The 13,163-nt window shown below is 42.8% G+C and overlaps 1 protein-coding gene across 2 annotated transcripts in view; it reads left to right on the top strand.

The window, feature by feature from the left end:
• LOC144142510 (fibronectin-like) overlaps window positions 1–13,163 on the top strand; it is a 55,017-nt gene that overhangs the window by 28,590 nt on the left and 13,264 nt on the right. Inside the window, exons 9-14 of one of the 2 annotated variants that reach the window (XM_077674068.1) lie at window positions 1,005–1,280; window positions 2,726–3,028; window positions 4,728–5,012; window positions 6,614–6,889; window positions 8,888–9,190; window positions 12,142–12,420. In XM_077674068.1, the coding sequence (XP_077530194.1) occupies window positions 1,005–1,280; window positions 2,726–3,028; window positions 4,728–5,012; window positions 6,614–6,889; window positions 8,888–9,190; window positions 12,142–12,420 (1,722 nt within the window). The remainder of the gene's footprint in view (window positions 1–1,004; window positions 1,281–2,725; window positions 3,029–4,727; window positions 5,013–6,613; window positions 6,890–8,887; window positions 9,191–12,141; window positions 12,421–13,163) is intronic. The other variant, XM_077674069.1, reaches the window with a different exon arrangement.

The following is a 13,163-nucleotide window of genomic DNA, read 5'->3' as shown; positions in this document are numbered from 1 at the left end:
TCCTGGACACGTCCGAAGAATACAGCATTCAGTCGCAGAGCTTCTCTGATCATCCCAGGTTTTTTTGAAATGGCAGCTGCCGCGTGTACATTACAAAGGTTATGGCTATGTTGTGTGGAGGCTGCCTTAAAGACGTTAAGTATGTGCGTTTTTGAGTGCTCTACCGGGTATTGGAGCTCTGTAGGGAACAATTTAGGTCCAAATCATAGCACATATAATAGATTGTTACTTAGTGGTCAAGGGTTCGACGAAAGTTCGTCTGGTCAGTCATTGTATGAAGTAACAGTAATGCGGTCATTGGCCAAGTGAAAAATGTAGAAATACATTTCGTAACCGTACGGGTTCCGAAACATTTCCGCACTTCTTTGGCTTGAACAGTGACCGAATTACAGTTTCTTCAGGTCGTTTTCTGTATGGACAATGTCGCTTATTTCGGGATATCGCAGCACGTTAATATTCCCACATGGTCTAAACTATTTCTGCAGCCCTCCACTATGCAACGCCTCGTATCCGAGTGTTCCTTCAGGACGCGTAGGCCCAAATTTTGTTTACAGAAAAACACTTCGTGGGCTGTACTCCTTTCTGGTAATTTTGTTTCTACACAATTTCTACTCATGCGTGTGAAGCACATAAATATGGGCGCATATACGCCATGTGGCATTCATGAGTCTTTTCCTAAATTGGTCTCCCTAAAAAGACTACTGCAAGCAATCGTGTATGCAAGAAAACATGTTCTGTACACTGTATGGGCTTTTGAGTACTTGTTGCTCCGTAAAAACGCTTTTCGCTTCACTCATCATGTCTTATCCTGGCATCAGTCTTACCTCTAGTGGGAATTGCTTCTCTGTAAGGACAGAGTTTTCTGGCATTTCACTTCATTTCTTCTTGCTGTGGTGTAGGCGTTAACCTCGTCATCGAGTACAAACGCCACTTGAAGAACTACGTCAAATTTTTTAATACCTGTGCGCATAAATGCCTTTATGTCTTGACATTTCACGTTGCAGTTCCTGAAGTACACAGCCTATTTTTGACACCCTTGAACTACTCTGCGATACAAGCAACCTGGAAAGAAGAGTGGTCTCACGAGATAAAATTTCGCGTCTGCAACCCACTTAGGAAATGCGAAGAGAACGTTGTCTTCGGAACGCTGCAGCAACACACCTTTAATGGCCTCGCTGCCGACAGTACTTACATGATTTCCGCCCAGACAATGGTGACTCTCAACAACAAGACGTGCCAAGGCATCCCACAATATCGTACCACACGGACAGTCCCAAAACGTAAGTGCAGCCGCGACTGGGAGTGTATTTTGGAAACAATTGTTGGTAAACGGAATGCAAGGCATTGCAACTGCTGGCATACGCAGGAGAACATGAAAAATTAGGGCCCATGATTAGTGTTTTCGTAACTTCGGGATTATGGTTCACGAAAGTTTCCTTAAAGTAAGTGGCACGGGTCTTTGGCGTGTGGCAATAAGTGTGGAAAAGAGAAGGGTACATCACGGCGCACTCGAGCTTGCAGATACTTTGCACTGACGCAGTGTACGAAGGGTTTCTGGACAACCTGCGTGGTCATGCCCAACAAAAGAAGCCATAGTTGGGCCTTCTTTGTCTCAATGGGCCGAGAAGGTATTTTCTGTACTCGTTCAGACACTAGATGATATGCAAATCCAGGCGTATATAATTGCAATCACGCCACGTATTGGGGTGTTCCACAACAACTACAATCACATGCATTATGGTGGCCCTTGTTGTCATTTGGGGTAAAGAAATTGCGTAAAACCTAAACTTCTAAAAATAAGTTCAGGGAGCCGGGATACCTACACTAAAACAAATTTTTGTTATTGCGCTGCTAAAATCTAAAACCTTTAGTGTGGTATCAGCATGAAATAATGGATCGATGTGAATGAGTTTGAACCAATTCTCATTTTTCCTTCTTTTGAATAGTTGGAAGGTTTTTGCACAGGCCCTATATTATTTTTCCTAAGAAACAAAAATTATTAAGATGTCGCTAACCGGGATTTCAGTATTTTCGCCCGCACGAAAGGCAACAGTACTTTGTGAAGAGCAATAACTGTTCTTCATGACGGGGCTACATTCGGAAAACACTTTATGCAATAGCCTCTAACTTTAACGATAATTAAGCAGTTCTGGGACCAGTGTGGCAGCCCCGGAAATATTTTGAGTGTTAGCTTGCCTTGTCTGTATTTATAATGTGGCCAAAATAAATACCCTGCAGATATTATTACGGTATACTGGCAGGTCCTAAAAGCGCCCGCCAGTTACGCCGTACCTTAGCGCGGCTGCGGCGATTTATTGTAATTACTCTCAAAATAGTGAGATCAGTGAAAAAAGTTTCAGTCATCCGACGGCTGTCTGTGTTGATTTTCTGATATATATGCCAAGTCGGTAACAAATTTCTTTTGAGAGTAATCTGTTGTCTTGAGCGGTTTTTAAACAACAGATGGCAGAAAACATGCTCTGATGATGTTTTGAAGTTTCCCTCCTTGAAGCGTGTGTTCTGGGCTGTCATGCGCATGCTTAATGTGGAAATAATTGCGTTTTATTAGCATCTATTAGTCAGGCAGAAACACAAAAAGAGTGCGATAACCCCAAAAAGCATATTCCTGCGCCCTGTGTTTTTTTCTGTTCCTGCCCAAACTAACGTTAATTTGCAGCTGGAGTGCTTGTTAAATAACACTGCACTCCCTCCTTTCTCCTGACAGCCCCAGGACCAGTCTCAAAACTGAGCTACGAAATTGTGAACAGCGTTTTTCTCTACGCTGACTGGGACGCTCCGAATGACACCACGCCTGTGGATGGCTACAGAATAAAATGCCAGGACGTGGAGGGGCCCTATGGCGTGTCTCTAGACGTGTCGGCTACAAAGACATCTGTGAATGTCACCATACCTTTGCGGAAGTTTGCGTCAACTTTCAACTGCTCTGTATGGGCATTCATCTATTCCAGACATCATGGACGAGTTAATGGAACAAAGACCGTTTTTGAAGTAACAACAAACAACCTAGGTAAGCCAGTACCGCAGACGGAACACCTAACTCGACTTGTCTACGAACTCATTTGACGCCCATGTGTCGATCCTTGACGTGGAAAGATGCCATCGGCAAATTTTATTTTTTAGTGTTGTGTCGACATTTGGCTGCGGCTGGGACTGACATGATTAACCCCTTGGGTGCAAACAGGAGCCGAGAAGCCGCTCTACGTGAAGCTGTCGTCGATTCTACACCTTTGCAGCATGCGTGACCCGTTATGAATACTGAAGGGAACATGTTTTGACCGAAAGAAAATGTGGCTGGGTAAACATAAAAGCCAGACATAAAAGCGAGAGAATATGACTTAAAAAACGAAAATCTAAGAGGGCCGCGCTGGCTGTTGTGTATTTCCGAGAGCTTTTTCAGTCATGTTTTGGAGCCTACGCAAGACTCGTAAAATTGGTTGCAGTTGTGAATATTTCAGGGGGGTTTTATATACAGCAGCTGGTGTTAGGGTGTGACCATCGAAAACGTCGGGCTTTATTGTCCAGATTTAGTAGCGAAAAAGGTTGTGAATGAAGCTGCGCGTGTTGGGCGTGTTAACGTGGTGCTTCCCTGGCGAGCGTGTGCCAGACTTTTGTGTTTGCGGTCAGGACGTGAAGGAACTACACTCCGACGCGCAACTCGCTCCTGAAGCCGAAATGACAACCAAAAAAGTCTGTTTGAAACCTGGCATACGTGCCTTCGAACTCTTAAAAGTTAGACCGTTTAACGCCAACGGCGCATTGCAGCAACTTCTGAACGATCATATGTATTGCTGGTTTTCGCTCGTCACGCACGTGCCATCTACAGCACACTCACTCATCGCACACCGCATTGGAATGGACACGCTGTGGAGGGTCATACTCGCTTAGCTGTTATCGGGCGACGTTTGCATCACATTTTTTTACAACACATAGTGTGGGAAAGTCAGGTGACAAAGACCAAGCTTCCTCCTACTTCCCTTAAGTCGGCTTTGCCTCTGAACAGATATGTACTGCTTGGAAGACATAATTGTCAAACGCAAAGTGATCCGTCTTGAATGAAAATGTAGACTGTATGACCTGTATATAAAGGTTGTATATGAAGGCTGTATGTAAGGCTGTATGACAGCGGGTCGTAGGTTTCGATAATAAATCCCTCGTAACTTTTATACTTATAAAAAGAAGGTGGTTCACAGATTTCTCGGACCCACCTTTCAGCCTTTCTTTTCTATACAATTCGTAAGTGCATACTTTTTTATATCCACACATATATTTGTAGATATGGTTCATGTTTTTTTTGTTGATGATTGTAAAGATGTTTTTATTATTTTAAGGTGGATCCAATTGCTGCCGTACCAAAATTCCCCATGTGATTTAGCTATACTGCACAAATTCCTGTACGTTTATTATGTTTGTGCACAAACAAATGGCCACTTTAGCTAAATTTGCAGAGGATTACGTGTAGATTACTAATGCAATGTGTTTAGAAAATTTGGAATGAATAAACACATGACTGTATGTAATTTAAATTACAAGTTTAGAGCAAACCTAAGAAAACTAGGAATTAGAACGTAGTAATGTTTATTGTGGTTTACGTATTAGATATCACAAGTAGAATTCCTGTCAGAACGAACAAAAGGAGAAATATGTACTCGTTCTTTATGGATGTTTATTGCATATTGTCAAAGCGTACGGCCACCTTTCTTTTTCAGAGCCCCCTGTTGACGTCAGAGTCAACGTACAGTGCCAAAACAAAGCAAGAGCCACGTGGAACTACGAACCCAGAATAAATATTACTGGTTTCGTGGCTAAGCTCTGCTGGATGAATAAATCTATTTGCATAAACAAGACATTACCGGCAGTTGCGAGAGAGGTATCTCATCGTCTGCAAGAATACAATGCGCTGTATACCATTTCCGTCGATGCCTACATTGACGACAGTGTGCAGACGACCCACTCTCGGCCAACCGCAAGAAAGTTTCTTTCCTTCCCAAAGAGTGAGTATATCGAATAACGCTTGGCGTCAGCATGAAAGAGCTCTGCGTTTTAAACGCCCGACTGTGAAGCTTATTGTTGACATTTGGTAAACTGTTTGAATCGTTCGATTCTATTTAACATATCCGCCTCGGCGGCCTTTCCCTTCAGCACGTTCGTGCAAAGCCCGCTCCAGAACGTTCAGTTGTTGCACCAGATCCTGGGGCTCAGTTTTTTTAGCTTATTTACGGCGCATTTGAAATAACGCTTAACATTTTTGTTATTTACAAGACAGCTGCATCAAAACACCACACTCGTGGTTTGGTAAATTTCCTAAAACATGAAACAATGCTTTATTGTTTAAGGTATATGAATGAAGTCAGACATTGTACTGGTGAGGTTTTCTGAATCAAAGTTCATTGTGAGTGAGGCTACAAGTTTTTTGGGAGTTGAAAAGATGAGAAATTGAGTAGAAGTATGTTGAACTTACTGGGATCTCCTTAGCTTAAGCACAGGTCATAGACTGTAGGAAGCACGCTTGTCGATGTATGCAATGCATTGGAGCAATCGCCAGAGTTATGGACGTTTACTCAGAAAGGAGGCATAATAAACATCTAGCCAAAAATTGAGAGGAGCTTGAATGTGACCCGAATGAAACTTACGAAAATTCGGGATAGATTTACTTCTCGCGAGGAATCCAGATCCAGAATTTGTAACAGTTGGCTGATAAAATGTAATGCAAAAGTGCAATTGATTTGAAAGGGTCACAACACAATTTCTCAACATTTTCTCTGTAAGCCCAAATGTGCGTGTATGAGCCCACTACAGAGCGAAATTCTTCGACAACACGTTCCCCCTCTGACCCACATGTGAACATGTAGAACGTATGGAGTGTTATTTGCTTCAGGATACCAGATTAAAAGGTGCAAGCATACCAGTGTACCACTTGAATGTGGTTCTTGTACACCTTGAACCTATAACGTTGAATGGAGGACATAATAAACACAATCAAATGTTGGACTCAGTGTAACCTGGTGGTACATATTCAGTGCGAAAAACAAAAATAGTATGCTGTGCTGATGTGACCATGCCTTCATGTAATTTTCACGTCTACGGAAATTTGTTCGCTCCGTAAGGGGGCTGGCGTATTTTAAAACAGCACGGCGGTCAAGCTAATACGTAATTGTATTCATTAAGACGATAATGATGGTCCTTCGTTATATATCCGATGCCCCATACGGCTGACAGGACATGTAGCAGTAACTTGTGTCTTGTTATTGGATATTATAAAGTAGAGCCCGCAACGCTCATGCAGACTGAGAGAGGATAAATAAGGAGGAGAGCTAACTCTAGCATCAAGCATGGCTTGGGTGCTACTTATCTGTAAGTGAAAAAAAAAAGTGTTCAAATAGGCGAAATACAAGAGCACACGAAAGCACATATATGCACTGAGAGAGGAACGCACGCACAAATCAAATGAGCAGACCAGGCAGTAATAACGACTTTAAATGTTATCTGAGAGACATGCTCGCAGACAGTCCGTGCACCGTTAATTGGTCCGAATCCCCGCCGTTATCACCGCAGCGGTGTCTCATGGTTGGGACGTCTTTTTACTTGCTTCCAGTGGCCGGACTGGAGGACGTAAGCATTACCGCTTTAAGCAGTACTGCACTGCGTGCGGTCTGGAAAGCGGAGTGGGACCATGAAATACAATTCAACGTATGCACGACGCCCTACGACTGCAAGAGCTACGTGGTACCCGGAACGCTGCTGGAGCACACATTCCGTGGCCTACAGCCGGATACATTGTACAAAGTCTCAGCCCAGGCCGAAGTGACCCTTAACAACAGGACATGCAAAGGAACACAGCAAAGTCACTCTGTGTGCACTCTGGCGGAAGGTGAGTGCTGCCCGGATTTATTGCATTAGATTGTAAATAGGTTTGAACCTACCGTTCTTGTAATGTACCTCAAAAACGTCAGCTGTCATAGAGCTATAAACATCTTAAAATAAAATGCCAATGTGCCCGCCACGAAGTCATTAAGTAAAACAATTCGCAATTCCGCTCCCCACGAGATACTATTCCACAATGAAAAGAAATCTTCGCCTTGCGTACAGGTCAAGATACTGCCCGGGTAGCATACGTAGATTGGTGAGATATTTATGGCGTCAATATTTACTGTGTGCTGTTTTGTCTGCAGCTCAAGTGACTGTAGATGCGGGTAGGACACAGTCTTGCTATTTGTAAGCACATGTTCATTGGTCCATGCATCCCGACCAGGCTGGTTTCCGTCACAGCCTTGACTTAAGTTTCTATGAAGTGTTCAAAGTGCAAAAGAACAACCTGGCACGAAGCAGGAGCAGCAGCAGTAAGCGTTATTTTTGAAATTTCCGCATCCTCCTGGGGTGTGAGACACGAAGGAAGCTTTGTTGCAAATAATGAGACAAGTAACTAAATATTGGTTCGTCGGTATTGAAGGCAGTTAGCCTAAATGATCGAGGTGAAGAAGAGTAACACTTGTCCAAGAAACCATTAAGAATGGTAAAAAATATTTGAAAAAAAGTGAGAGCGAAGTACGAAAAGAAAACGCTGTTCTTTTTAGGTAGGCATAGACGTAATAGGCAACTAACTTTAACCCCAAACCTTGGAGGTAAAGAAGAGTTCAGCACATCCCTGTTATCAGGAAGTTGTCTCTTAATAGGCGGGGCTTTGTAGGTTGCAACGAGAACGCAGGCGGCGCAAATGTGATGGGTAAAGGATAACTACTTGGGGCACTCGAAGAGCTAAATTTCGGAAAAAGTACTTCCGTTGCAACTCTGTTCCTTACGACAAGGAAAGAAGTTTCTCTAAACTCAATAAAATGGAAGTACCCTAGTAAACTCTGCTTCAAACTCACGACATGCATTCATTGGTTAGCATAGAGAGATTCAGTCTTAACGATTCCTAAGCGCTATACTAAATTCAGCGTTATGACTACAATCGTGGCATGGCTCAACTGGTTGGCTACTTAGCAAGCAGGCAGAGGTTTTCTGGTAGTACTTTGTTTGTTATATCGGTGCTTCTCAGTGTATACACATGCCGAACGGTTTCGGGTTATTTTTTTGATATCTTGTTGGGTGTATGATGATGACCTTCTTACTGGGCTATAAGGTTTCAGTGTTGCTTGAATTCCCGTGAGCAGTGGTTGGATAATCATGAACACAGTACATACTAGGCCCAAAAAATCTTATTCCTAAACTTGTGTTGGGGCCTGAAAATAATTCTTAGCACTGTGTTTATGACGGTATAAGAACATGACACAAAAATAAGGCACGGTTCTTTCAGATATGATCAGTCGGTAAGTGTGGAATCATCCTAACCCTGTACTGTAAAGCATATACTCTGAATGTTTGATATTCAAAGGCGTAAGTAGTCTTCGACGCTTTTGGCGCGGCACCCCGACACTCAATATGAGAAGTCAGCTAGAAAAAAATAGTAAAGATTTTGTTCGAGCGGGGAAATATGACAATTTCAAGCGTGTGAGTCATACTGGTGTTTCTCAGCTCTGTGCCCTTGGGATGACGTTAAGTAAAACGGAATCTGTCAATTTTTGGAGGTGCAGACAGAACGTCTAGTGTTTCATCCGAAGCAGATTAGAGCGGCTAAAACTGCCTTGCAGGCCCCGTCAAGCTTTTAATTAAATTTTTATCGAATAGTAAAAAATTCGCCGCGTATGTGCTTACTTCGCTGGAGCGCCATAAACGAAAAGCTTTCGTTGCCGCGGGACTCATTGTAATACCTCCACGAGATCTGAGCTCTGGCGCGAGTGCTTTAGGTATTTTTTGATAAAAATATTGTTATCAAATGAATGGCCGAGTAAATTATGGCTGATTTCAACCCGTTTTGTATTTCTTTCAGCACCGGGCACTGTGACAGAGCTGAAGCATAGCATCAAGGACGGTACAAATTTGGTAGCCAGGTGGAAGTCTCCGAAGAAAGTGAAGGCGGTGAAAGGGTACACGATTACTTGCATAGATACTAAAACAGGAAATAATGTGACAACTGATGTGGATACGCTGCAGCCGTCGATACAAGTCAGATTGTACCTTCACGAGCCCGTTGGTATGTTCCATTGCTCTGTGTGGGCTTACAATAAGAACAAGGACGGGAAGCGAGCGCTTGGACCCTTGTCCCCTTTTGACGTCACCACTAACGGCATTGGTGAGTGAGAGCTGGAACTGCTCCCTATATTCTCCTCGAATGTGGTTCCAAACATTTCTCTATTCACATAAAAAAAGAACCTAGGAAAATAGATTGAGCATGATATGTTCATGATCATTCGGGTTGAAATTAAGCAAAACGGTATTGCTACTTAATAGCAAACCCAAAAATCAAGATTTCCTGAATGGTTTGGCGTGCAGCTGAAACTTCGGCAATTTAGTGATTCAATCCCTCCGGGTAGTCACTTGTAAAAGATTAGAAAATATGCGCAACGTTTCGGGCAACCAAGGCCACATGCTGTCGTGGTGCAACCGGACATTCTGGCGTAGCATACAGATTCCGCGATTAAATAAAATATAGATTCCAAAATTGACAGATTTCCCATGAGTATTGCCCATAGATGTCTAGAACAACAGATGATTTCTGAGTGATTATACCGGGTTGTTCATACAGGCATAACTGGTTTTGACCCAGCCAAATTATAAAATAATCTACCACTTTAACCAAGCGTTTATGTTCTGAATATTTTTGCAGGTTTATGGATGTACTCGAGATGTAGTATTTCAACATACTTTATGTTTGAAGGCTCCAAAATGGCAGCTTTTTTTTATTGCGATGCTGTCTGTTAAATTCAATGCTCATTTGTGGGAGTTTTCGGCACTATACAAGGTACACTTCCCTAAACAATTTATGCCCTAGACAAGCCCAAGACAGGCATAACAGACAGGCCCTAGACAGGCATAACTGACTTTGATCCAGCCAAATTATAAAAGAATCTACCACTTTCACCAAGCGTTTATGTTCTGAATATTTTTGCAGGTTTATGGATGTACTCGAGATGTAGTATTCCAACATACTTTATGTTTGAAGACTCCAAAACGGCAGCTTTTATTGATTACCGATGCTGTCTGTTAAATTCAATGCTCATTTGTGGGGGTTTTCGGCACTGTACAAGGTACACTTCCCTAAAGAATTCAATGATTCGGCTAAGTATAAGACAGCAAAGAATTGACTTCTTACACTGTAGCTGAAACAAAAAAAAAACAATAGAAACGTCTGTGGTCCTTGACACATAAGAAAAAGAGAGGAGCAGGCAAACAACTTGCGGTGTTTCTTGGGCTTATTTGTCTCGCAAGTGCTCGTCGAAGATGTTTTACCGCCAAACTGTTTGTCTCTCCCTAACTCTGCACGGTATGATGCGGTTTTGCTATGAGTCGAAGCTATGTGCCAACCATGCCTAGTTTTCAGTCTCTGAAGTAACATTTTATTCATAAAAGCGACGAATCAGCAAACCTTCCCAGGGATGCGCCAAAAACTAACGATTTCAGGTGTATAACATTGAGAAATGCACATGGTAAGGCCTTCGATTTCCACCGGGCTTGAAGAATTTTTAGAACATTTACTGGAGCCCACATTCGATCTCTCAAGTTAGCACGTGTAGCATTTGAGCTATGAAAAAGTGGTTGGGAGATAGGAAGTAAATTTATAAGTAAACCCGGCTGACAGAACTTTGTGCACACGATGCCCCTCTCTACAAAAAGCAAGTTGAAAGTATGCTACCACTCTTAAAGATGGACAAGGGATGTCTATTTTTCTCGCTGCTCCAGTCTATGTGCCTCTGGCATTTCGATAGGAAATTCATTGGTCACGGCAAGCGTTTTGCGTAATATATCTTTGGTGGAGACATAACATCAACCAAAAATGAATTCAAACATTGCACAAATATATAGCAAACATCACACACATTTTTCCTTAGGAATTAAAGCACATAGTTATTTCAAAATTCAAGGACGTGGCTACACGTGGAGGTCCAGAATCAAAGAAATTAAAAAGAGCGCAAAGGACGAGGACATAGAAACACAAGAAGATTGGACGAGAGCTCGTCCAGTCTACTCGTCCAGTCCAGTGCTCCAGTATACTAGAGCACTCGTCCAGCCTGCATTGTGTTACTCGTTCCTCCTCCTTTTCGCTCTTTTTAATTTTGTTTCAACCATGAACCAACTCTCCGAAAAAAGCATTATATTTAAATTTAAATTTAAGGTTATATTTCAAAAGCTACCTACTGAATTACAGAAATGTCACTCGCGTAAACAGCTAACTAAAGTGCTAAGTTGGACGAGTAGGTTACTAACTACGGAATTCATCGTGCTAGCGAACATTATGACAGGGTGTAAGCTTGAGAGGAGACAAAGCATAAACTAGAACTTCAACTCAGTTTGCGCCACAGTAACAGGGAGACACCAAAATGTACATGATGTTTGAAAGGGTTATCATAAAAACGCCGCGAAAACAAACAAAACAGTATCGCTCATATCTCACGCAACACTACAGCGTCGGCCCATATCACACGGCGTAAAAACCCACACGTCTGTACGTGTGTACGAGTGGATGAATGCGGTACATGCTTGTGGGTTTTTACGCCATGTGATATGGGCCGACGCTGTAATGTGACCATTTATATGAGCGATACCCCCTGTCATAGTGTTCGCTAGTACGATGTATTCTGTAGTAAATAGCTAGCTGGAGATATTACGTTTGTAAATCTTATTAAAGTCGCTTTAGCTCCCAGTAAAAGTCACAAAAAAGGGCGGCTGGACAACAGAAGTAACTGGGCTTATCAGCCAGGAAGCTCAACCAGTTTAAAAACAAGTGGGACTGGTGAAACATCGCGTAAAAATGAACGAAGATATCATAGTTGTGATAGCGTTGGGCACCTTAAGAGATGACATTCTCCTGTTCGGGGATCTACGCTATGTAGAAAGAAAAGCTTCACGACCTATCGTTGGTTCTTTTTCATAGTACTCTTCATGGCTTACATAATTTTACCGCGTTTTTCATAACACAAAGTAGGGCACAGATGAATTTTGCTCCGTTAAAGAAAAGGTGCTTTTTACCGGCCAGCCACGTTAGCGGAAAATAAAATAAAAATTTCAAACCTTGGTTCTTTGCAGTTCCCCCCAGGGATGTTAAATTAGTGGAACGCACTGCGACGAGCCTTACCTACAGCTGGATTGCCGACCCTACTGCTCCAGAGTGCAATATTACGGTTCTAGCTGAAGAACAATCCGCATATAGCGCGATTGCCGAATATGGCGACCGCAACAACAGATCTGTAGCACACAACATCACAAACCTGACGCCATGGACGACATACAACGTGTCTATCATGAACTGCCGCCCCACCTTCTGCAGCGAGCCAACTTACGTGCGGAGCACCACCAATGTTGCCGGTAAGTTGCAGAACGCCGGTCACATATGAACCGTACTTGCATAATCTATTACCATTTGTTGTGAAGCTCGGAACTACTCTCTTACTAAGCGGTTCGGGTAGCGCTCGAGGGTCTTGCAGTGTATTCCAAATACTCCCAAGACTGGCTTCTTAAAAAAAGGGCGCTCGGTTCCGCATCGATGTTGCGGTTGTATTCCAGAGCTATTTATAGCTTAGCAAGCATATATATGTGGGGTACAAAACATCTGAAGGGATGAGTGACTAAAACGAAATCAGACATAGCGCAGACAGGAATGAGTATACAGTTAGAGGCACCTTTTTACACAGCCCAAACGGCGGAGTTCAATGGGAGACGTCTTCGTCCTGCAGTGGACCTAAATTGGCTGTTGATGATGAATCCCTATCATTTGTTGCTTACGGCTTGGGGTGCCTGAATATCAGTCTGTCCCTATCGTGCAATATGATTATCGCGCCTCGTGAACCCACTAGCGCCAGTTGTGTGCCTTAGATAGTAGAGGGCCTTAAAAATGAAGTATATAGGAACCACAGCACACCACACTAGTGTCACTGATAGTTTTGTTCATACTGATCAACATTGCTCAGAAAACACACAGCCGGCGGCTGATTTACATAAAAAAACATGTACCCGAGCTCAAATCATGGCTTCCATGGAGGAATAATGCCTTCTTATCGATTTTACAAAAGTAAAGCAAAACGTGTTAGAACAGCATAGAGGGAAACTAG

This window comes from Haemaphysalis longicornis, unplaced genomic scaffold (genome assembly GCF_048455015.1).
Source record: "Haemaphysalis longicornis isolate Haplotype H1 unplaced genomic scaffold, Haemaphysalis longicornis Haplotype H1 scaffold_6, whole genome shotgun sequence".
NCBI classification, from domain to species: Eukaryota; Metazoa; Arthropoda; class Arachnida; order Ixodida; family Ixodidae; genus Haemaphysalis; species Haemaphysalis longicornis.
Note: the sequence above shows the minus strand (reverse complement) of the source record. Positions and strands in the feature narration are given on the sequence as shown.